Source organism: Mus caroli, chromosome X, assembly GCF_900094665.2.
Source record: "Mus caroli chromosome X, CAROLI_EIJ_v1.1, whole genome shotgun sequence".
Lineage (NCBI taxonomy): Eukaryota > Metazoa > Chordata > Mammalia > Rodentia > Muridae > Mus > Mus caroli.
Genome location: NC_034589.1, coordinates 101,120,406 through 101,147,257, shown reverse-complemented (window position 1 = coordinate 101,147,257; position 26,852 = coordinate 101,120,406). Strand labels below are relative to the sequence as shown.

Below are 26,852 nucleotides of genomic sequence, written 5' to 3'. Positions count from 1 at the left end.
GAGAGATCAACGAAGACATATAATGTCAAAACTCTAGCTGCTATTTTCACATAATGTGCACACACACACACACACACACACACAGAGAGAGAGAGAGAGAGAGAGAGAGAGAGAGAGAGAGAGAGAGAGAGAGAGAAGAGGACTCATTTTTATGAGAATATATCAAATAATACATTTTATGAGAGGAATAAATGACCAAGGAAAGTGACAAGGGATCTACCATGTCCAATACATAAAACCTCTAATTCTTATAGGAAAGAACAAAAAGAATCAATAATAAAATCCAAGCACTCCAAAACACAGCCAACTAAATTAAATGAATTAACAGACCTCTGTTAATAATAAATATTAAATGGCCTCTAATAACCAACAAAAAGAGATTAGCTAATTTTATTTAAAAACAAGATCCATTTATTTGTTCTATTTCTGGATATATATATAGATCAAGGGTTATAAGAAATCATATCATAGAGATAGTTACACATGCATGTATATTGCATATTTATTCACAATAGAAAAGCTATAGAACCAGTCTATGTATTCATCAATGAATGAATGGGTCAACAAAATGCAGTATGTATAAACTGGAATTTTATTGATGTGTAAAGAAGAATTAATTTATAACGTTTTTTGAAACTGAAGATCAGTGTGTTAAGCAAAATAAGCCAGACAAATATCACATTTTTCAAATATTTATAATACACAATATATATGCAAAACATAAAAGTAGAGAGGGGAAGAAAAATGTAAACAGGATGCATACAAAGTATAAGGGAGGTAATCAAATACAAGATGTAATAAACATTTGTATCAAGAGTGCAAAAGAGAAAATTTAGAAGGAAGGCACCAACAGGAATTGGATGGTAGCCAAGGTTGTGGGGAGTAAATAAGAACCAATTAAGATGATATATGCATATGAAAATATCACCATGAAATCCATTCCCTTATATGCTAACCCAAAAATATAATAAGAGCTAAAGGCTACTTGAAAAAAGTAGACACCAAAAAACGTAGAGACAGGACAAAAACAGTAATTCATAAAACTAACCATTGCTTTATAAAATTTCATTTTAATGATACCCAATATTTAAAAATTGTAAGATACAAAATTTCCAGTTTGGATGATTTATATTAGTAATAACTCAGCTACAGGGATTTTTTTAAAGTGGCAATATTTGCTCTGCATTAATGCTAAAATTTGATTCAGTTCGTTGGCATAGTCTACTTAAAAAAATAATTAGGCTCAACTAAACCTTACCAAAATGAAAACTGTATGAGTTGTGTGAGTCTTCATTAATCAATCGATTTAAATGAATCGAGTAAAGTTACATATGAAACAATACACCTAGCCAGGTGAATCATAATAAAGACATATGAGAATATTTCCCAATTAGTGACAGCAAAATATATGTATCATATCACAAACTCATAGCCATTCAGAGTTGTTTTAAGCCTTTAACCTAATTTTTATTTTATTATTATTTTTGTTTTGTTTTGTTTTGTTTTTCGAGACAGGGTTTCTCTGTATAGCTCTGGCTATCCTGGAACTCACTTTGTAGACCAGGCTGGCCTCGAACTCAGAAATCCGCCTTCCTCATTTTTAAATATGCAGAGCACAATTCTATTTTAGGTGTTTGCATAGTCTGTGACTTCAGTGATAACTTTCAGAGGCTCATCTGAATTGATTTTTTTCTTTAAAGTGAGGAAAAGATAATCTTAAAGATATTTTAAGTTATACTGTTGCTAATTTCCATAATTCATGTCAATATGAAAAGCTATCATTCTATAACACAATTGGCTTAAGTAGTGTATGTTTTCTAAATAAAGATAGGGTCATATTCTAATGTATACTTTTAAAGATTGGAATAAATTGTACATGTTCACTAAATTTTAACATATTTTGCATTCCTCAATAATAGATGAGACTATTGGCCCTATTACTGAGGAACATATATGTGATTATTTCTCTCGATTATCACATTGTATGAAAGGTTTTTTTTTTCTCACATAGTCCACTAATAATCTTGGTATAGAGAATTCCTGTAGACAGATTATTTTGAGTGAAGTGGCTGAGTTTCTTCATGATACTCAGTGTCACTTTGAAATGGCTCAACTGACAGAGTATAAAGATTATTTTAGATAACCATTTCATCACATTGTGTTGGAACATCCAAACATTCCAGAGAGATAGTCTGAAGATTCTCTTTCCTCTGACGAATTTCCAAAGTACTGTCCTTACAATGCAAACATGACTGGATGACCAAATTCCCATGTTCTGAAAATTGATCACGAAATTCTGAAGTCATAAAATAATACACAACTGGATCAAGACAACAATTCAGATTTGCAAGACACAAGGAAATGATGTGGAAACATAGAGTGCTCCTAATAAAGGAACAGTTTGAGAAGACACGTTGCTTTACCATCATAAAGAATGGGAAGTTGAGATGGTAAGGAGTGAAACAGACTATGAATACCACTGCACACATTAGAACCATTCTCAAAGCCTTTTTCCTCTCTTTAATATTTTGAGGTGGATCTTGGAATTCCTGTAAAGATTTTCTTGTTTTCCATGTGCAATATGTAATAATTACAACAGGCAGTACAAACCCTCCAAGTTCAGCTGCAGTTACCATGCCAATGGACGAAGCCATACTAATGTCGTGAAGTCCTAAATCAGCAAAGCACGATTCACTGTTATTGGCTAAGCCAGCACTTCTCAGGATGGGAAGTGGCAAACAGGCAGTCCCCACAATGATCCAGACAGCAGCACTGATGCCCACATCGTACCTACGCTTCCAGTTTCTGGCTCTGAATGGCTTGAGGAGAAAGAGGCACCTCTGAAGGCTAATGCATGTCAAGAAAAAAATGCTGGCATACATGTTGAGATATTTCAGATAGAAACACAGCAGGCAAAGGGCCCTCTGGAATGGCCAGTGACGATTGATATAATAGTAAATCCGAAGAGGTAAGGACAGGACATGAGCAAGGTCTGCCACTGAGAGGTTGATCATGAAGATGATAGCCTTGTTCTTCTTGCTGATGAAGCGGCACAGAACCCACAGGGCTACACTGTTAGCCAGGAGACCCGGGATGAATATGAAGATATAAGTAGTTGCATACAGAGAGTATTGAAATGTCAAATAAGTGGTATTGCAATTGCTCTCAGCACTGCTGGTACTGTTGCTACCCATCTTGAATATCTCAGTATGTTAAGCAAGGAAAACTGTGGAATTATGACTCCTGCCAAAAGATACAGGTGGTTGCAAAGATGGGGTCCTGAAACAGCATCTGTAGATAAGTGCACTTTACTCTCATACTGTTTGTGCTGTTACTTCCCATCTTGAGTGTTTGTTTCTTCTCTAGGAAAAATCTTTGCATGACGATTTCTGTGGAAAATAGAACAAATATAGAGTCAGGAACATGTCAACACATGTGAATATACATATTTGTTGCATTCCTTCCACAGAGGTGTTTAAATATGAAATTTTATAAATTTGAAAGCTCCCATCTACGTAAAAATTAAAATTGTTTAGCAATTTACCAAAAGATAAATAGTAGCAAGGAAGATATTTTCAAGAATGTTTACATGATCTTTTAAGATCCTTATTTTCACCAACAAACTTTGTCAGGTTGTTACTCTGACAAAGAATCACCAAAGTTTCATAGCTAACCAACCTCCCAGATCCCATGGCTAAACAGACAAATATCCCAACAGCCTTGTGAAATTCCATGTTGGATTTGTATGACTGTCTCTACCTAAAGTTTGAGATTTATCAGAGTTATTATCATCTCTAGGTGAATGAAATCTTAGTACATATTTAATAGCTACCTTATAAATTATTTGATGACTGCTAAAGTGAGCTATGAATTCATGTGAACAACTCATAGATTAAGGCTCTAAGCAAGGGCTGGCAGGTCACCAGGTTTTCTGGATGATAAGGTCTTTGGGAAAAGCAGCCCCCTACTTCAAAATTTTGACTGAAGGCATGGTTTATTTCGTTTGTAACACCTTTTGTAAGCTCTTTCCACAAAAATTCTGTGTTTATTAGCCATACCATGACAGCTTCAGGCACTCAGGAACACTGCAACTATCTTCTCAGCACTTCAGTCAACTATTAGAAGCTCTAGATGGGATCCTGTGATACATGCAGCAAGAGTTGGTTTCTTCCCATTCATTCTCAATTCCAGTGAAAATTATTCATGTAAATATGTTTTCAGTGATCATAAATTTTAGAAATATCTTCCATCTATTTAGGACTTAAAATCTGTTCCCATGTTGTTTCAACTTAGTTATTCCTTAGTTATGTCCAAAAAGACAAAGTAGTCTACTCCCTTTTAGACATAAAAGCTCTTCAAATATCTCAAGATAAAAATCATGTCTTTTCTCAAATCTTCCTTATCCAGATTAAACATTCATTTCTTAATATGACATTGTCCTTGTTCTTGGTTTTGTTTTATGTTAGATCATTATTACTTTTGGCCAAAAGCCACTACAATACAGCTTATTTTATCCTTGAAGAAAAAGTTTAACTGGTAAATGCTTGATAATTTTCTTTGAAATATGTTTTATATATTCTGATTTCAAACACAAAAGAATAAAGAAGATTTTAATGCTTCATTGTACTGTTCAGTACTTGAAAGGGCAGTTGGTTGGCTACACATTTAATATGGCTGAAAAATGAGACATGCTTAATGGTAATAAGTACTCAAGTGGTCAAGTAAAATGCATATGTTGCAATGTCTCTTTATTTAGTCTGGAAAGTAATATAGGGTCTCAGACCATGTGTACAAACTTAGACACAGCCAATTAAAATCGTAAAAATGTGGTCAATTCAGACAAAGCCCATACAGTGTTAAAACCTATTTGATGTCTCTGCAATGAGTGCATGTAACTCTTGGATAAACTGTATTTACTGAGCTCAAAGTTCAGTGCTTAGTCAAACAACCAGGTCATTCAGGCAAACAGCTACTTTGATTTTTTTTCACTAACTTAAATATGCAGCTAAATGGGGCACTTGGTTCAGTAGAGTGCAAATACAGACAACACTATTACCTTTTTATAATTTTCTTGACTAAGTGAAATAATTGATATTGTGTTGTTTATATTCAGGCTAATTTAAAAAAAAATAGTTGCAAACCCAAACAAGGTGAAGTATTCAAGTACTACCTACCATCTCTGATTTCATTATAAACACGAATAACAAATACTAAAAGCCCATTTTGGTCAGATGCTATAATCAGAATTGTGTGTAGACTCTATCAATCTTTGGCACCAATATTATGAAACAATGATATGTAATGGCTGTTTTGTCAGACGAACAAACTGAGGCTTCCAAAAGACAGGAGTCACTTCCTCCATGAAGCACTTTTTGACATCCACAAGTTAAAAAAAAAAAAAGTCATTTTTCTGGATTCATCGTCTCCATAATTCTGTCCATTCTCTTTAGTGAGTATCACATAATATTTCCGGCATGATGAGGTCACTTTCCTTTCCAGGTGGTATTGCTGTGGGAAACAGCTAGAAATCTCCTATGTGCCAAATACTCACCCACCCTCTTATTACATCTTTTCCTCCAAAAACAAAAGTCTAGTAAAGTGTCTTGGATCTGTGAAGTGTCTGTTGACTGTTTCTTGGGTGAATAATTTTATGAAAGACAATTGACTATGAGAGACAGAAAGCCTCTGAGAGGAAGAGAATGAATGAGAATGAATGAGTGTCTGGGGATTAGAATTTAGCTGTGATGTTTGGCTTGACCACCAGGTGTCATAAGTACACCAATGTTCAAATATACTTGAAAGGGGGTTATTTAAAACCCTATTAATAGAAAAATTAAAGGAGAGATCACTAGGCATCCTGTGAACTTCAGAAACGAAATCCTCTCCACAGTATTTTAGAAGACTTGGTTTGTTTTTGTTCTAAGCTTCCACACTTCATAATCGTTTTCTAGAGATTTGCAATTCTAGATATATTATAGATTCCTAAATTATAGACCTGGTATAGACATTTAGATAAGAAGCACTTACTTTTTTAAAAAGGAAAACAATGCCAGAAAAGGGAACACTAAAAGTTACAAATTCACAAAGAAAGTGGTGATGGCTGAACTGGGGTCTCTTGCCTATCACCACAGAACAATATCTACTTTTCCAGAAACTTTGAAGATAGAAAGCACATTTTTGTAATTATACAATAACAAAATGTTCAGAAATGAACTAATGCTAGATTTTAGACCACTAATCTTAACACTGGACTGTTAAAACAAGAAGGATCTCTTTCTTCCAATTTTTCCAGGGCAAATACACTACTTTTAAATGAATTATTTTAGTCCATGATGATAAGATTGTATAAGAAGCTTCCATTTTAAAAAACTTATTTATGTTATTCTTAATCTTTCATTATTTCTACAATAAGGAAATGAGTTCTATTAGAAAACAGAGTTAAGTAAAGACAAATCAAATTTTATTAATGTAAACTACTCATCCTGAGATTCTCATACAGTCTGGTTTTATTCATACACAGACATTTATATATACAAGAGTTATGAGGCTCAACATTTTCATTCATAACTTTCCAGGAAATTTTTCTAGTTATGCTTATTTATAAATTAATTCATATAGAACCATTTTAATTAAATTTGATTTACATAACACATATAACTTAATAAATAGTTTTAATCACTTAATCATAGTGTAAAATTCCAAGTAACATCTAAATCATAAATTTAATTGATATTTACATTTTTACCAGAATTATCTAGTATAATTTATTTAATTAATTACATTGTAGTACATTACCATTTTCTTTATTATTAGAAAATATTAGAAAATCCAGAATGGTGTTACCTGCCTACAATGCTAACATGGAGAGGTTTAGATGGGAAAATCAAGAGTTCAAGGTCATCATTATTACATAGATATATCAAGGGCAACCTGGTGCCATGTAAGAGCTTTTGTAAAAAAAATAAAAGCTATAATAACAATATTGTACACCCATCTTTATATCTTTAAAAGACTTGTTTCTTAAATTTTAAGTTGGATTGCTAGGCATTAAATGTGTATTCAAATTATCCAAGAAGGTTTCCCATATGAAACATCAAAGTCCATGTTCTTTTCAGTAATGTTACAATGTCAAATATGCTAGTGTTCCAAATAGATCAAATCCTATCTATCTCGTAGTAGTATGATATAGCTAAGTATGACTCAATAAAATGATAGATGAAAAATTGTGAACTCGTATGCTGAACATAGCTGTATATATTGTTAAATATTTAAATAAAGCTAAATAATATATCCTTAACCTCAAATATTTATTATTTTCTTGACACCATTTAAGATATCCTGCTAGCAACTCTCCAGTATTCTAAGTGTTCTTTGCTATTTTGTGATGGTGCACAGTAGACATCCAGATTGTATGACTCATTCCTCAGCACCCAGCTAATGGATCAGCTGTATTTGGAAAACTACAAGTTATCTTAACACCATAATAAAAAAGAATCTTGAATGTTAAACTTTTAATGGGACTGTAACTACAAATCCAAATACCTTACTTAACACATGGTCCTCAAAGTTAATCATTCCTCGGAATGATGTAGAATACAGTCCTACCAGAATTTCTCATTCAGTAGATCTGAGATGGGGACCACTAATAAGCATTTCTAGTAATGATCTCATGGGATTTGTGGATCACTCTGAAAATGACTGCTCTAACATACCTCCAACACCATAAAGAATTGTTTTAGCTCAGAAAAAAAAAAATTTCCCCTCTCACAAACATTTTTAAATTATTTAACTCACTTTTTTTCTTTTCTACATTGGAGATGAGGAAATTTTTTTGACAAGTTTGTGGTCTAATTTCCAACAATTTCTAGTGTAGTCTGGCATTTTTATCTATACTCAATTATCTCTCCCCTCTGGAGAAAACCATGGAAAAAATATCACTAATACTACTACTAATAAAAAAAAACATTAAAGGAGGTTTTGCTCAGTAATTAAGAGTACTTGTTATTGCAAAGGACTGGTGTTCAATCCTGCTCCTCACAAGGAGGTCACACCACCTCCTCTTAGAGCAGAAACACATGTGGTGCACAGACATACATGCAGGCAGAAAAATCAAGCACATAAAATAATAAAAAGAAACTCCAACATGTAATAAGAACACATGTTCCACTATGTTCATAGCAGCCTTATTTATAATAGCCAGAAGCTGGAAAGAACTCAGATGCCCCTCAACAGAGGAATGGATACAGAAAATGTGGTACATTTACACAATGGAGTACTACTCAGCAATTAAAAACAACGAATTCATGAAATTCTTAGGAAAAAGGATGGATCTGGAGGATATCATCCTGAGTGAGGTAATCCAATCACAAAAGAAAACATATGGTATGTACTCACTGATAAGTGGATATTAGCCCAGAAGTTCAGAATACCCAAGATACAATTCACAGACCACATGAAGCTCAAGAAGAAGGAAGATCACAGTGTGGATACTTCAGTCCTTCTTAGAATGGGGATCAAAATACCCATGGGAGGAGATACAGAGACAAAGTTTGGAGTAGAAACTGAAGGAAAGGTCATCCAGTGACTGTCCCACCTGGGGATCCATCCCATATACAGTTACCAAACGCAGACACTATTGTGGATGCCAACAAGTGCTTGGTGACAGGATCCTGATATAGCTGTCTCCTATAAGACTCTCCCAGTGCCTGACAAATACAGAAGTGGATGCTCACAGCCATCCATTGGGCTGAGCACAGGGTCCCCAATGGACGAGCTAGAGAAGGACCCAAGAAGCTGAAGCAGTATGCAGTCCCATAGGAAAAAAAACAATATCAACCAACCAGTACTCACAGAGCTCCCAGGGACTAAATCACCAACCAATGAGTACACAAGGAGGGGTTCAAGGCTTCAGCCACATATGTAGCAGAGGATGGCCTTCTGGAACATCAGTGAGAGGAGAGGCCCTTGGCCTTGTGAAGGCTGGATGTCCCAGTGTAGGGGAATGCTAGGACAGGGAAGCAAGAGTGGGTGAGTTAGTGAGCAGGGGGAGGGGGTATAGGAAGGGGGGGGGTTCAGAGGGGAAATGAGGAAAGGGGATAAAATTTGAAATGTAAATAAAGAAAACATCTAATAAAAGGAAAACATTTGAGATATAAATAAAATAATTAATAAATAAAAAGCATAAAAATAATTTTAAAAATTTAAAATACTGCATCATCTTTAGGTTTTTAAAAATAGGCAGGGTTCTCTGTTTAAAGAATAAATCTTCCATAATTGGAAAACAATCTCAGTTATCTAAATTAGTTATTTATTATCCAATGCATCTTTGACAAAAGATTATTGAACTTATTTCTGAAACATCTTATTCAATTGGTTCCACACAAGTTATTTTTTAATGTTGAGAGTAACCACTATGCTGTGGCTTAAGCACTTGTATAAACAATGTTTCCCAAAATTCAAGCCATGTTAAGACAAAACATGCATTATAAGAAAACAAATTACTTTGTCTTAAACTTCCTAGTCCTCCTCCAATGTCAGGAACTTCAAAACAGGAGGTTCAATAAAAGTTAAAGGACACAGTGTCTTTCTTTGGCTTCAGAATATAACTGGTAAAAACACTTTGCTCATTTGTGGCTGATTTTCATTTTAACAGTAAAATCTATTTCTGATTTTACTACTACCCCCTCCCCCAGAATTTGGAAAAATTCATAAACTTTGTCCTCAAACCACCTATTTCAAATTCTTTTTATCTGGTGCCAATGTAACTTAAATTCAGTTTTCTAGTTTGTTTATTTTTTTCTTGACATAAATACACCATAGTAGTACAACTACCGACTATTTTCAGAGAGATCTTAGTTTGAGAACAAATATCTGTGCTTATGAGTTCTGTTTCTTGATTTACCTTATCTACAGTCTTGTAAATTACACAATGTGCTCCATTGTTTATATGTTCAAAGAAGGAAGCTAATTTTTACAATGTTTGCTTCTGGCATATAGTAATATCACGAATGCTTGCTGCTTTTATTGTCTTTTGTTTTGTGAAATTCTTCTGAGTCATGAGAGAAGACAAAATATAAATACATTTCAAAGCTTAGCTTATGTTTCTTTTACCTCAGGAAACCACTCATGACTTTATAAGTCCTGTCAACCTCAACTTTCTTTGACTTTTTGATGTATTTGACAATTTACAACTGCATGGGTACCATATTTTAGGACAATTGAACTTACTGAAAATTCCTAATGCACCTTTTTACCCCTTATATGATTTGATCCTCAAAACAACTCGGAATTTGACAGATGGAAGCAGGCACATAATTTTATAGTGTTTGGGGAATTGATTTTAAGTTATAACCTCCTTAATATGCATGTTATCTTAGTATTTTTGAAATGTAGTTCCTACTCCTTTGGAAGTGTGTATTTATATGATGTTATATGGCCACTATGATATAGACTCAATCCCTACAACACATATCTTGAACATGTTAACTGATGGCTAGCCTCATTCAAAATCAATAAATCATATTTCTATTTTCCTGAACTTTAAAACATAAAGTCACTTATTTTATCCTGCTTCACTCAGTTCTATTCTGACATAAATAGCCATTGTCTCTGTCTCTTGTTTAGCTTCTAATTCTCTCTACTTCCAATGAAGCTCGTTGAAATTGATCTGATACTGTTCTGAAGTGAGGTTCTTCAAGGAAAGGACTTACTTGACATTCAAGTGTAAACAACTGAGAAAATCACTCACTAGTGAAAGCCAAAGAAACAGAAATAAATAAATAAATAAATAAATTCAAATATTCACAAAGAAATGTCTCTGTGACATAAATGACAAGGAAATAGAATGTTAGATAAATACTATTATAATACCATGAAATATTGAGACAATGAATATTTGAGAATTCCATTGATACCTAAATGTCCTAAATCAAGTATAAGCAAATTAGACACATTGGGGGAAAGGTATACATTGGTAAAATGGAATAGGATGAATGACTATATTCAACTGTATGTTCCTACAGAGAACAGACAGAACATACTATCAATATGAACAAGACCCTGAATTCATTCTCAGCACTAAAACACTGAAATAAATCTAGTAATAAATTAAGCATGGCATATGCTTTAATTTTAGCTAAGACGAAAACTTGGTAATTCAAAGCAAAGTTGGGCAAAATAGAAAGAGGAGAGATGTGTTAAGAGAAGGAATTTTTGTACTTTAACAAATGTAAAGGAACTTACTGTTAAGTAACAGAGGAGTAAAAGCGTCACAAGAAAAATATATGTTTTAATTAGTCTTTAGAGTAAAAGTTTTAGATTAAAAGATATATTAAAAGAGACAGCATTTTGAAATCTATGACCTAATATTCTACATTATAGAAGCATCAATAGAAAAATAACACTAAATGAAAAATCTTGCAACACTACAATATGAATAAGCAAAGCAGAATATAAAATAATAGAAAAAAGCAAGGAAGACAAAATTGATTCCTTGAATGCATAAACAAAACTGTGAAGCCTTTAACTTGACTAGCAAAAATAAATTAAGGGGGAAAAGTACCATAACTTACTAGTAACAAGGGTTAAAAGAGAAGACATTACTGACTGAATAGAAGAAAGGTTAGAAAAATGCTATTAACAACAGTATGCCAATGTTTACATGGCTAAATTTGGATATTTACAGAAACCAGTAAAATTTTATTTTAAAATTTTCTTTTAAAATCAAATGGACCTAGGAAGAAAGAAAACAAAATTCACAATCAATAATCATACCAAAATGTAAAGTGTAGGCTCTGAAGACTTCACTAATGAGTTATAAAGCTTTTAAAAATGAATTAAGGCTAAAGGTTCAATGCTGTTAAAATGGCAATGGAGCCATGTTGTTCTACAAATTAATTGCTATGCCTGTCAAATCATAGCTACCTTATTGACAAAATGATGCAAAAATACCTCTCCAAAAATACAAAGAGATTATGACAAGAGAGAAAACATAGAAGATACAGACTTTCACATCTAAAATGATAGTAATCAAAGCAATGTGGTGGTAGAATAATAACAGACATCATATAGGTTAATGTAATCTATTTTAAAGTTTAGAAATATAACTCATAATTTGGCAACTGGAAGCATGTACATGATTTTAAAGTGTTTGGGAAATTTGTGAAGTGTGTGATCAAAGAGTGCTCTAGAAGAGTACCAATAAAATGTTAGGAAGAAGAAATAATAATTTGATAATCACAGAACAACTGAATAGCTGAACAGAAAAGTATGAAGTTGGTAGCCATTGTGGCCTTGATCCTTTCATCTATCAACTCAACTAAGTTATAGTCCTAGTTATTCAAAGGTGCATGTGTGAACACACACATGCACACACACACACACACACACACACCTTTATGAGCTCCTAAGAAGATTCCATATCTTTTCAATTGTAGACAGTACTGTAAAAACCAAAAGCATAAGTTGCAGCTATCTCTATTTTAGAACATAGCAATTTTACAGAAGAGTTGTTTGCTTTATGGATATCTTCATACATGTACATAATTAATTTATTACCCCATTCTCTCTTACCCTTCTTTTTCCACTTTCCCACTGGTCATCCCACCCCAAATAGTCACCTTTCTACTTTCATTATATACACATAATGTTAAATTTTTCATTCATGGGAAGAAATGGGATAGTTGTGTTTCATAATCTGGCTTATTTTGTCTAACAGACTGTCCTCCAGGGGTTTGTTTCCATTTTCCTTGTGATGAAATGATTTTATTCCTCATGCTTGACTAATACCCCTACTGTATAACACTTCCTTTACCTATTCTTTCATTGAACTATAGCTTGGATAATTTCACGTATAGCTTATTGTGCATAGTAGTGAAATAAATATAAATATAGATATTGTTTATTCCTCAGATTCACATGTAAGCGGTATTGCAGAATCACCTGACAGTTCTATTTTTAGATCTTTGAAGACTGTCCATAATGATTTTTTATAACAGCTAGACTAATAGACATTTTAATTAACAGGACAAAATAATTCCTTTCTTTAATATTGTATTGGTTACTTTCCTGTTTCTGAGATAAAAATACTATGACCAAGAACTTAAAATTACTTTAGCTTACAATTCCAGAGATGAAGATCAAAATGACAAGAAGAGGAATGCCAGCAGGCAGCTGGAGCAGGAAGCTGAAAGATCTTATCTTCTGCCAACAACGTGAAACAGAGAGTGAACTGCAAGTGGAACAAAGCTATAAAGCTCAAATCCCACCCCAGTGACACATTTCCTCCAACAAAGCCATAACATCGTAAAGATTCCATAAATTCCACTAACAGTGTCACCAACTGGGGACCAGATCTTTAAATAGCTGAGCCTATGGGGGAAATTTCTCCTTCAAACTACTATACACATATTACCAATACCTTTTCCCCCTTGGTGGCAGTTATTCTGGGTTATCAAAACAAAGTGGCAATGTTTGATTTATGTTTCCTGGTTGGCAAGGGTCTGGAACATTCTTCACTTACTTATTGCTTCCACCACTAGGTGGTGTGTAGTACTGCATGTTTGGGGGAAGGAGGCACTGGCTCTATATTCATTGGGGTCTTTATCCTCATGATTTCTCCTTGTCTTTGTTTCTCACAAGAGTGGAATCCTACCTTAGGCAAAGCTGTGTATATAACAACTAATTGGAAGCTAATTATGCCAAAATACCACTGACTCCTCATTTGTACCCGCAAGGTTACTAAAAATGGAAGGGACCTTAAATCTCTGCCATACTTTTATGTATATCTTTCTGCTTTACATCAGCTGATGGCACAGAGTTAAATCATTTGACTTTATATCCATAAGGACTGCTTAGTAATACTTCTTGCCCCTGATTCTTGTTCTGTTTGAATTTAAAGTTCACATCAGCTCTGCATACATGGACTTGTAGTCCTTTGTCTCCTTTTTCTATTCCTGTTCAGAGTGTGGCCATCTTCTCTTTCTATTTTTTGCCATTGCTCTTTTTTTTTTTTTAATTGGACTATTAGGGTGTATAAGGAAGGAAGCTTCTTGGGGCTGCCAGAGCTCTAGCTTTCACTCTAAAATCTCAGTAGAAGAGATTGATTCCAGATAATCAGGAATGTGACAGGATTTTAATGTGTTTGAAGACATTCCCATGAAATGTTTTAAGGGAAAACATTTAGATAATCTGAGTTGAGAACGTTTAACCAGTTGGAAACTGTAACCGTGCAGGCTTCCACAAAGATACCTGCAGGTAGCAAATTCAGCCTGTGAATTCAATCCTGCTTATTCTGAAAGGACAATCTGACTTATTAATTTCTGCATTGCCTAGTCAGCACCTACTGTGACCTATCTCTTAATTTATGTCCATTACTAGCTCTGTTCCACAAATTGGATGTTGACTGACATTAAAATGAGTTACAGGAGCACTTTTTTAAAAAGAACCATCTTAAGGATGAATTTTGGAATTTCTCCTGGGTTTTAATGAACTTGATGTTCACCAATCTAATCAGATTAGATTAATTTAGAATTAAATGTCTCAATGACTATAGAATATGGTGAAAAGATCATGGTTTCCCATGGCATGATTTGGCAATAGAGGTACTCAAAATATTGCCATTGAAAATTCCTAATCAATCTTAAATACAGTAAAGTTGCAGAATATCATATATGTATCCATTATAATTATAAATATCAAATATGTAGAAATGCAGAATAGAATCGCTTATTGCTCCTTATGCAAGAGGAAATGGCAAAAGAAAAATTCAAGCCTATGGATTTGAATTTGAAGCTGAAGCTTCATGTTGATAACCTATAAGCACTTTCATTTTCTATGAAAACAAACTTATCTTCTGTTGTTATATGGGGCAGTTTAGTTCAACCAAAACATATGTCATCTTATATGTTTCCAATTGCATAAATAATTTTCTTACAGAAAACCACTGACTGGGACCACACAGATAATAAATCTGAAATGCAAACACAACAATATTTCTAAGTGGAGCTGCTAATAAGAAGTATATAAATTGCTCTGTGTTCTCTCTAGTAAAAACAGGCCCCTGAATTCTGCCTAAAGATTTTACTGTCCCTTTGCCTTAAGAATTTATGATAGCATCCTGTATGGTAGTTGTCTCTGATTCTTTTCAAAATTCACTACCCTGAGTTCCCATGCTTCGAAACCAAAAACATCATTCTAGTCCTAGTAAGTGTCAATAAGTAAGGCACAGTGTATAAATCAAATGTCTTCTAGTTCTGTGGAATGTTTAACTTTTTGTTTGTATGGACTATGTTGAAATAACCCAATAAAGGTGACAGATAAGCATGCTGGTTCGTCGAAGGTGCCATTCTTCTACATTTTGGTAAACTACTCAGCCTTTAATATTGTTTGTTTGTGCTATTTGTGATCCCCTAATTTCTGTATGTTAGAACGTACTCACCAATATGGTGACACTAAAGGATGCAGAATAGAATTGCTTATTATTATTTAGAGGGAAAGTGGTTAAGTGGAATTCTTATGAATGGAACTTCATAAAAATGTTCTCAGAGATTTGCCTTCCACCATGTAAAAATGTGTGAAGAACCTCCCAAGTATGTGCCAGAATAAAAGATGCTCAACATTAAGACCCCATGGTAGTTTACGTTGACATTATCCTTCTTACCTTCTAGTTCATGACTGTAAGTTCTTCAGCTTCTGGTCCCCAAATAAACTAAAAAAAAAAAATAAATAAATGTACTAAATGATCCACAAATGTCTAATGTCTATTTGCTTCCTCTGCAGCAAATCAAGGTTGCAGTGCAGTAGAAATAATATGGAGCTTTTTTTTGAAGAATCTTTATAGGTTGGCACATTACTGTAATTTTGAGGGAAAAAATGTCATCCTTTTCAGGTATTGTTTGAATTGTTAGTTGGCCTAGAGCTGGTCTTCGTAAATGAGATATACTAGCCCTTTCAAACCATAAATTTATAAATATATAGCAGAAATCCATTATCAAATGCAAATTATATTTACCAGATTTTAACAACTCCAAAAAATCATAAATAACCTCCATAAAAAGTAAATCAAACTTCCCATCCAGGACCATTATGCTTTAGAATATAGTCCATTAACTAAAGAACCAATTTCTGGCATGGTTTTCAAATGGTTCTGTATGATGTGTAAACACAAATGAAGGTGGACAACTGCAATATTATATCCTCTTCCTGAGAACCCCCACCTCCTGAAGATTATAGCAAACTTAATACTTTCAGTGGGAAGAACACTTAGAAGTGACTTTATCCATTTTGCTCAAAATTAAAGTCCCAAGAGGCAAGATCCTATTTTAATTCATGGGTTGAATTCTGGTGTTTTAGATGGACAATGTGTGATTCAGAAAGTGTACTGTGCTAAGGGAGTTTGAGGAGCAAATATATGGCTAGCATTCTCTAGTTAATGTAAATCTAATTGTAAAATGGTTAGACAAGCATATGAAACCTGTCCTAAATTAAGTAATAAAAGACAAAGCCTTGGGCTGACAGTTCATATCCACTAGATTAAAATCAGAAATAAGAAATATTAGAGAACATGGATAACATAGTAGCTAGAGTATATTCATTTCTGATGAGAACATCAAATGTAGTACTGCTTTGTAAAACAGTTTGGAAGTGCCTCAAGATGTTTCATATAGAATTACTGTGTGACTCCATGTATTACTACCAAAAAAATTAAATCTTCGAGAATGATAAAAAGTTCATGTGTGAATGTTAATAGCAGTATCATTCATTGTAGTAAAAACAGAAATAATCCACAATCCCATCAATAAAAGCTGGATGAAAAAATACAATGTCAGGATGGAGGCAAAGTACAGTGACATATAAAAAGGATTAGATAAAATGTTCTATATGAGCAAAAGGCTGATTTGAAGTTTTAAAATGAAACATTATAATCAATTTCATTAATATGTGAAGGAAGAAATATCACAGGAATATATCAACTAGCGAAGTAAAAGCACTGGACAAAATCCTGTAGTCATATTAAAACTTTATAAATGTTCAGATACCATCTCAACAAAATCAGTTGCAGATAGTGTCATCATTCTAGATACTACAAGAAGCTCTAGCCAGCATAGTAAGACAAAGAAAAGAAGAAATAAAGGGCAAATATAAAGCAAAAAAGACATATTATCTATTTGAAAACAATGTCTTTCAAGTATAAAAAAAAAAAAAAAAAAGAAGGAATTTAGGAAGTGACTAGCCTCACAAAGGCTTTAAGTGCCATTTTGGGCGGATACCAGGAGCTCCAACAACTCAGAGGAAGAGGGGGAAGGAATGGGGGAAGGATTGTGGGAGTGACTGACTGAAAGGAGGAAGTGAATAATTGTGCATGATATAAAGAGAATAATTTTTAAAAATTAAAGAAAATATCCAATAAAAAATTTTATAGACATAACAATGATATATTTATAACAGCTGAAAAAATCCTTGCATAACCAAACACACACAGGAACTATATATTGAAATCTACAAAGGCTGATACAACACCCAGGTTTATATTTAAAAATATAATGTGTTTCTGGATTGAAAAATTATAAACACTATTATCCAATCTCAAGTGGCTATCTCTAAACAGTTGTATTTATAACCAACACACTCGATGTCTTTGTCTCTATATATTTTGACAATAATATATGTATATATTATATGAAATATACATATTACATGTGTAACAATAACAGTTATAGAAGATGAGGTTTTGATTCAGAAATAGTTTGGGGTAGTGGAATTCGAGAAGGAAAGGGTGGGGTGGCTGATGCAAATAAAGTTTATTCATGTATGAAATTCTCAGGAAACTTTAAAAATTATATTTCAAGTTCTAGAAGTTGTTCTTGTTAGTTTTTGTCAATTTGACACACACTAGAGTCACCTGGAAAGAGGCAACCTCAGATTGGCCTGTATGCAAGTCTCAGGAGCATTTTCTTAATTAATGTTGAGGAGGGAAGTTGGTATCACTCTTGGGCAGGTGGTACTAGGCTGTATAGCAAAACAAGATAAGTGGGCCATGGACTATAAGGCAGTAAGCAGCAGTTTTTTTTTTTTTTTTACAATCTCTGCTTCAGTTTCTGCTGATTTTTGCCCTGAGACCTTACCCTGACTTTCTTCAGTTGCGGAGAAATTTTAAAACTGAAATAAACCCTTTCCTCCCCTAAGTTATTATTGATTAGTGTTTTATTACCACAGTGAAACAACATGACAGATGCATACTCTCCCCAGCCTGATCTATAGTTTAATAGGATCCAAAACCCCAGCAGATATTTTTGTAGAATATGATGCTGCTTATTTGAAAACTTTTATCATGAGGCAAAGAAACTATAATAAATAAGATAATAATGAAAGACAAATTTAGTACAATCACTGAACATGATATTGTGCCTTCTTTCTTTCTTTCAAATTTTGAGACAAGGTTTCACTCAGCTAGGCTGGCCTTTAACTTATTCTGTAATCCAGGCAGACCTTGAACTCATAACTTTTGCTTCAGCCTGCCAAGCAGCTGTAATTATAAGCTTGCTCCACTCTACCCAGTTGTGACTTCTACAGAAATCAAAACAACGTGGTATTTTGGAACACAAATTTTTTTTCATTAAATAAATTAAAGTGAAAAGAACAGACCAACATAAAAATGCACACATCCCTATTTTTACAGAAGTGAAAATTTTAAACAAGAAAATGTAGCCCTTCAATCAATGGTATTTTGACAACTATATATTCATAGGAAAATAAAAGTTGATTATTGTTATGAACTTTGTTAAACCATACACAAAATTCCTCATACTTCAAACTAAAAAAAATATAATGATATAATGCACCAGGGTATAAGAAGTCTTCAGAATATGTTAGTAATTTTTTTAACTATTACACAAAATGATGGTATAGGAAGAAACAAAATAAAATAACTAAATTTGACCTCATGAAAGTTCAAAACTCTGTTCTATGAAAGAGGAAGTTAAGAAATAAAAGCAGCGGGGTGTGGTGGCGCACGCCTTTGATCCCAGCACTTGGGAGGCAGAGGCAGGTGGATTTCTGAGTTCGAGACCAGCCTGGTCTACAAAGTGAGTTCCAAGTCACCCAGGGCTACACAGAGAAACCCTGTCATAAACAAAAAGAAAGAAAGAAAAGCAAAGCTTTAAAGAAAAATGCTTGAAAGCTACAAATCTAAAAAGAAATTTATATTATATGTATATATATATTATATAAATTATATATACATATATATATACATACATACATATATATATGGAAACTCATAAAGCACAACTTTAAGAAAATATTGGAACTAGAAAATGGAGAATGGAGATGAACAGGTTTTTTTTTTTCAAATTAGAACTGTGAAACACATACACTTACACACACACACACACACACACACACACACATGGGAGGGATGGAGAGAAAGGGGAGCGGGAGGGAAGAGAAGGGAAAGGGGGCATTACTACATAGGGAAATACAACTTAAAACTACAAAGAGTTATAAATTTATACTTACTAGGTTGTATAACAAGAGAATTTGCAACAGCAAATGTTACAGGGGTGTGTAAAAAGTGGATCTTCTATAAATCAATTTTCTTTGTTAAATATCAACTGCTCTGCAAAGATATTTGACAGATTTTAGCAAAACTATAAGTACATATACTATAATCCTAGAAACTCTCCTATGTTGGTGTCATAGAAAAATCAAAACTATAGCCATAAGAAACTTATAACTAAATACTCACTGCCCTTTACATATTTCTTCCTCCAGAACAGAATGGAAACAACTCAGATACTTTAGTGGATTAATAGGTAAATAGATAAACAAGTTTATTATAGCCCTGTCTTGGTGTCATGTTTAGTTATAAACTGAACCATCTATCGATACAGGAAAAAAAAAAGGCTTCAAAGGAACTAGATAAGTGAAAATGCCCCATCTAAAAAGGATATATATTACTTCATTCTATTTGTATAGTGTACTCAACACAAAAATAAAATGCTGATGTGGAAAGCTTATGAAATGTTAGCAACGTGCTATAGACAAGGGTGGGTTTGGATGTAAGGAGAACTTTTGTGCTGATAAATGATTTTCAAATAGATGGTGATGTTGTTTGAACATATGAATGTATGTGATAAAATTCACACACATGAGTACTTGCCAGAACTGATGAAATATAAATAAGTTCTGCAGTCTAGTTCATTGTATTATATCACTTTCAACTTCCTGCTTTTGATAATATACTATAGTTTCTTAAGATCTTATCATTAGGGAAAACTTGGTGAAACGTACACAAAGAATTAGGGTTTTTTTTTTCAATTTCTTGTGAAACAAAACTATATTCGTAAGTATAAAGTTTTGTTAAATTTCTTGAAGAGATTCATTAAGGCTCAACTGACTAGAAACTAATAAAAGAGAGTGTGTCTCAGATATTTAATACATAATATACATAGAGGAAATCATTGCATCTCCACTCATGCTGTTGATTGTAATGTGTGTGATCCAAAGCTAAGAGATGGGTTTCTACAACAATATCAAGAAACCAGAACCCCCAGAGCTTCCAGGGACTAAACCACCAACCAAAGAGTACACATGGAGGGACCCATGGCTCCAGCCTCTTATGTAGCAGAGGATGACCCTGTCTGGCATAAGTGGGAGGAGAGCCCCTTGGTCCTGTGAAGGCTCGATGCTATAGTGAGGAGTTGGGACTGGGTGGGTGGGTGGGAGTGGGTGGGTGGGTGGGGTTTCACGCTCAAAGAAGCAGGAGGAGGGGGTATGAGATAGGAGGGTTGTGGAGGAGAAACCATGAGTGGGGATAACATTTGAAATGTAAATATATAAAATAACTAATAAAAAAAGAAAAGAATTGGGTCTCTAATTTGTTTTTGTGTTTGTTGTAAATATCATTCTCAGGCTGGAGAAAGTTCAATTGCAAAAACTTCAGAAGCATCTCAAGCAACCATTGAACTGAATTTGCCATCAGACCTAGCTCTCATGTGAGAAACTCTGAATGTCAAGCCCAACCTTGAGTTCTCTGACTTACCCACAGAAATGCTTCAGTCTTCTTTCAGGCCAAAGCTAACACACAGAAGCCATCCAGAAGAGGAACATTTGCACACAACTGGTAGGAATGTGAATCAGTACAGTCACTTTTGAAAACAAAATTCATTTTCCTCAAAACTTAAAATAAAAGTATATGATACACTTACTCTGATCTTGAGCATGTATCCAAATAATTGAAACCAGCATGTTCATATATCAATACTTCTATGCTAATTTCATGATTAGTCACAAATAGTCAAGATATGAAAGCAGTAAGTCTACAAGTAGAAAAATGAAAAATAGTGTAGCATATATACAAAAGAAAATACTGTGTAATATTGAAAAAAATATATTACATGCAACAAAATGGAAATGAAAGACAATGTACCAAGGAAAATATGCCAGGTTTTAAAATGCCCCATAATCTCACTTATATGTGAAATTTTAAAAATATTGATTTCTTAAAAACAGAGAATAGAAAATGACTGCCAGAGACTAGGGGGAGGAGAGGAAAAAATGAAATGGTAATTAAAGTGCACGACGTTAGCCAGGCCTGGTTATGTATGCCTTTAATCAAAGCACTCAGGAAGGAGGATCTCTGAGTTTTGAGGCCAGGTCTTCTACAGAGCAAGTTCCAGAACAACTAGGGCTTCAAGGAGAAGCCCTGTCTCAAGACACTAAAATTTCAAAAACAAAAAGTAAAAAGTTAAACCAGAAAATGTTATAACAATGAACTTCATTGCCTGGTGATCATAGTAAATAGCAACATATATGACAATATTTCTAAAATAAATACTTTTACACCAAGAAGGTAAGTCTGTGATCAGAAGGTCGTATGGTAGCTCATAAACATATGCCACTATTTGTCAATATAATATATATTTTAGAAGGAAAATAAATGATAGAAAAGATATGTAAAGTGTAAAACTAAATTATGCTACTGCTTTACTTGTAATAAAGTTTAAGAAGTGGGATTGAAATTTCCAAACATAGAAAAGAAATTTTTACCCATGATTGACAGTGTCCACATTTATAGCTATGTTTAGCTGTTGTGATCTAAGTATGTGTTTTAACTACGCTCTTAGTTAATAAGTAGGCAGGATGTGTGAAGTCAGAAAATATCTCTTTATTCTATGCTGTAATGTCTCTCCTTTTGGCTCCCTTACCTCGTTTTCAATTACTTAGTATGTTTTAAAATGTAGACCTTCCTGGTTTGTGAAAAAAATCTACCAACTGACCAAAAAACTCAGCCTATAAACTCATTAGCTAATTTTTCACTAGCTTAACCTTTTGCCATGATTAGAATCACTTGTGTCTTAAGAAAGGAGAACTTTAAGAGACCATAAATAACCTCTGGATTAGCTTATTCATAGTGACATTTCTGGTTAAAGGCAGAGAAAAACACTTCCAGTTCAAAGTGTTGTCTTTTTTTTTCTTTCCCAGCCTCAGAATAATGTGCCTAGGCAGTTGCCAATTTGTAAGCCTAACTCTAGTGGTATATTATAATTTTATACCACTAGAAACTTCAGGCAAGTATTATTTTTCCAATCTTGAGCAATAAGTTTGACCAAGTGGAAAATGTCTCATGCTCTAGTGAATAATTTCTTTCTCAGCCTTCTAGGACACACACATTCACAGCTGCAGAAAGTAAGACATCAGCACAGAGTCAGCCAACAGAAACCTCTCCCTTCCCCTAGGGTTCTACAATTCAGCAAACATCTAGTCCCTACTAAGCTCCAACTTTGTGTTAAAAGTCTGCTGCTAGGGACACAAGGATGATTAATTTCCTTCTTCCCTCGTCTAGTCTCAGAAGCCACTTGAATAACCGATCTTTCTTCTCATTAAACTTCCTGGGTGGAGTGGGGGAAGGGGAAACTGTCTGGTGTCGAAAACTCCACCCAGAACTTTAAGTCTTCTGAGGACATCTTTTGTCACAACCCCACCAAAACTGTTTCTAAAGAGGGTCTGTCCAGGGAATGCTGCTGATTTCAGCCCTTCTTGAGGTTCCCAGAGCTTTGCAGCTCCTTAGCCTGCCTGGATTTCATATACTGGCCCCAGTATCAGTCACTTTGGAACAACTTTGCTATAGGAAAAAAGCCCCACCCATACTTGTGGTCAGAGAGATTAGGCAAAGCTTTCTCAATAGCAGACAGTATGGTGCCGCTTGGCAACCATAATATACACATAGTGCCATTCTGTGAGTCATGCTCATGTAGTCTACAGCTGTTAGTTTCATTTTGTTACTGGAAAAAAACAGTAGTACAATAAAGCATTTATCCTAAATTTTTACAGAAAAAAAAAAAAGAACTCCATTTGGACAATTTTTTAAAGGGGCTATTTACTATCTTCAACACTTCACTCTGGGGAAAATTAAATATGTACAAAATACACTGATTTCCTCATCTCAGGAGAAGGAAAATGTTGATGTAAATAGGTCTTATTTATATTTTCCTAATAAATACATTAAACATATTTTACTAAGGCTTACAATCTCACATAAAATCATGTAATAATTTTACATATAGAAGGATCAAACTCCACATGTGAAATTAGCAGACTTTAAAAAGAACACGTTTTTTAAAACCACAGAAGGAATTCCTTCTAAAAAAGACAGCAAAATGTTTGGAACGCCTTCTGAAAATGCTTCCCATGTTCTCAAATTAAAAATACATCCAAAGAAATGTTCATCGTAAGCTGAGAATCAGCCCCATTGAGACTCGACAGCTGTGCTAAGTTCTAGGGCTTGATGAAAATCCTTTTGTGCTATTTGAAGCCATCACATCCCACTGGAAAATGCATGCATGGAAAATGTCCCAATCTGAGAAAACATGTCAAGTCTCATCTTATGAAAAGATTAAGGCACTTAGATGCATTTACTACTTGAATGCTGCTTTAATTTGGTTGACACAAACCATGGGTTTAAAATTGTAAGTTTATTTTCTCCCGTTGGCTCACACTAACAAAAATGCATTTAATGAACCACAATCTCAATTTTAACACAGAATTGTTAGAAGCAATGTTTAATACAAGTCTGGACCCCTGGTTTTTGTCAGTGGCATGCTAAATTGTAGAGAAAGGAGCTTTCTATCTAGACAGCCACATTTCCTCTCAGAAAGCATGCAGCAGTTTCAGCGAACATTTTAACCACTTAAACTTATAAATAGATATTACCTCACTGAAGTCTCCATTCTTCATAACAATATATCCCCCCAAAGGTAAGATATTAGCAGACTCAGAATTAAGTTTTCAGTGGAAGCAGCAGAAATTCACACTGTCGTTTTCAATTCACAGAGGTTTTTTAGTTCTATTTTTGAATGTATGAAGAGAAAGCCAAGAACCTTACCCTTTCTACCCAGATATCCTGTAGTGAACTGCAGGCTTTTACAGCTAGAAGAGGAAGTAACGTAGTTTATTCAGCAAAACAGGAAAAAAAACAAAATCGTTTACCTCTAATAGGAGGTAGAACTGTCTGTCAGCATCACTCAGTTGTTTGGGAAAGCCTTTGCCTCAGAGGATATTGTGGGCAAAGTAAATTCAAATTTTGGCTTTGATAAATTCAGAGTTTCCATGATTTGTACACTTCTTCAATCAGGAACAGAGTATCTGACTTTAATTTGCCACGTATTACAGTCGTTGTCTCAGTCTATTTTGAACATTTAAATTGTGGGCTATGCAAAAAGCCAGCTTAACTGTTAGAATTTTATTTTACCATTGAAAAATCAATTCTTATGTTTATAAAATCCTAATTGCGTTTTTACAGAAAGCAGTAAGTATCAATTTTATATTGATTCCCCATTTTTTCCATATTTAATTCCTTACCATGGCTTCTTTCTGCTGCAATCTTCCGGCATCTACTTCTTAGAGAAATCCATTCCCAGGACTCAGAAGGCTACTATCTAGCTAACTACTCCACAGTTTCCTAAACTTATAAAAGATACTGTGCTTCTAGATATCATTACATCCCATGACTACAATGGCTAATGTTTCCATCTAAAGACATAAACAGTCATGTGCCTTTGCTATGGTACTTCGAAAGAGAATGTGTCAAGAATGCACTGAGCTTCCTGCTATGCACACGCCCATCTTATTCTATCATCATCTTTCTTCTTCCTTTTCCCCCCCTTTCTATGAGCATACAGGCATATGTCTGAGTCACATATGACTTTCAGGCTGGCTATATGAGGTCAATATTTCCAAATTAGCTACATTTTGCCATATTGTCTGTTTTAGGAATTAAGCAATGGTAATAATAAAAACTTCTTTGGGAGTTAGGACAAATCTTATTGGTCACCCAAATGGAAGAATTTGATATCACCAAAACGGTAGTGATTAGTAAGGTCACGTAAAACAGATGACTTAATGTGTGATTTGTGGTCTTCTTTGAGGTTAAGAATTGTGTCTTCATATACTTAAACAATAGTAACACATTAAGTTCTTAAAATTATATTGTAAAGATATTGTTAGGGTAACTTTAAGCATGTCTGGAGAAGAAGTGAAATGCCTGAAAAGCATCACAATTTCTCAGAATGGAGTGGTAAGTATCTCAAATACAACCTTTTATGATTTTGTAATCTTACAGCCCCACTGAAATGGTTAGGTAGTAGTCACTTGCAGACTTTCATTTAAAAACATGAAGTAAAACAAAAGCAAAGCTTTGGAACTGAAAGCTCCTCCTGAGTGACCTTTGTTTTACTATTTTAAAGTTTCCGTAACTAAGACACTATGAGGATCCCTGGAAATGTATTTTATTCTGTATGTATTTTTCCCTTTTCATATAGCAGTTTCTATTTTCTTATATCAGGAAAAGCAAATGAGTATGATGTTGCTATGAGGTATGAAGCCTCAAAAGGAAAAAAGAAGTAATTACCCTAAAAAGTAAAGGAAGCGAAGCCAGAATTAGTACCTGGATATCTTAGATTCTTTCCTATTGCTGTGATAAAATATCCCACGAAAGCAACTTATGGGAGAAAGTTTTGTTCGGTTTTGTTTTGTCCTCACTCATAGTTTAATGTGCAATGCTCTAAGGCAAGGGAACCAAAGGGGCATAAGTTAGAAGTGACTGGTTATATTATATCCAAAATCAGCAATGGATGTGTGCCTTCCTCTGCACCTTTCACCATGATAAGCAAATTACACTATTATCCTTTTATTCAAATGCACTCAGGGGCTCAGAAGATAGGTAGAATGAGGCTAGATTTCTGACCAAATTACCACTCAAATTACCAGTACTTGACAGATAAGAGTCCTTGTTCCCTGGCCACCTCCCCCCCTTGAAACCTGATGAACCAGGTGACTGCTGGCTACATCTCTTAACAGATTTTTTTTTTCTTTCAAACTCCAATTGGAGGGACTCATTAGAGATTCTACTTCATACCAGTTAGAATAGCTAAGATTAAAATTCAGGTGACAACAGATGCTGGTGAGGATGTGGAGAAAGAGGGATACTCCTTCATTGTTAGTGGGATTGCAAGCTGGTGTAACCACTCTGGAAATCAGTCTGATAGTTCCTCAGAAAATTGAACATAGTACTACCTTAAGACCCAGCTGTACCACTCCTGGGCATATACCCAGAAGATGCTCCAACATGTAATAAGGACACATGCTCCACTACATTCATAGCAGCCTTATTTATAATTTCCAGAACTGGAAAGAACCAAGATGTCCCTCAACAGAGGAATGGATACAGAAAATATGATACATTTACACAATGGAGTACTACTCAACTATTAAAAACAATGAGTTCATGAAATTTTCAGGCAAATGGATGGAACTTGAAAATACCATCCTGAGGGAAGTAACCCAATCACAAAAGA

At 34.3% G+C, this 26,852-nt stretch overlaps 1 protein-coding gene across 7 annotated transcripts; it reads right to left on the bottom strand.

The window, feature by feature from the left end:
• Positions 1-570: 570 nt before the first annotated feature.
• LOC110287403 (putative P2Y purinoceptor 10) lies at positions 571-25,079 on the bottom strand. 7 transcript variants are annotated; one of them, XM_029473409.1, is made up of 3 exons: positions 24,383-24,394; positions 15,659-15,706; positions 577-3,389 (listed from the first exon to the last, which is right to left on the bottom strand). In XM_029473409.1, the coding sequence occupies exon 3, from the start codon at positions 3,192-3,194 to the stop codon at positions 2,136-2,138; it is 1,059 nt and encodes a 352-aa protein (XP_029329269.1). In that variant the 5' UTR covers positions 3,195-3,389; positions 15,659-15,706; positions 24,383-24,394; the 3' UTR covers positions 577-2,135. The 7 variants fall into 7 exon arrangements, with proteins under 7 accessions (XP_021009696.1, XP_021009697.1, XP_029329269.1 ...); XM_029473408.1 differs by lacking the exon at positions 24,383-24,394 and adding an exon at positions 24,211-24,332; XM_029473410.1 differs by lacking the exon at positions 24,383-24,394 and adding an exon at positions 19,516-19,550.
• Between the last annotated feature and the right edge of the window lie 1,773 nt (positions 25,080-26,852).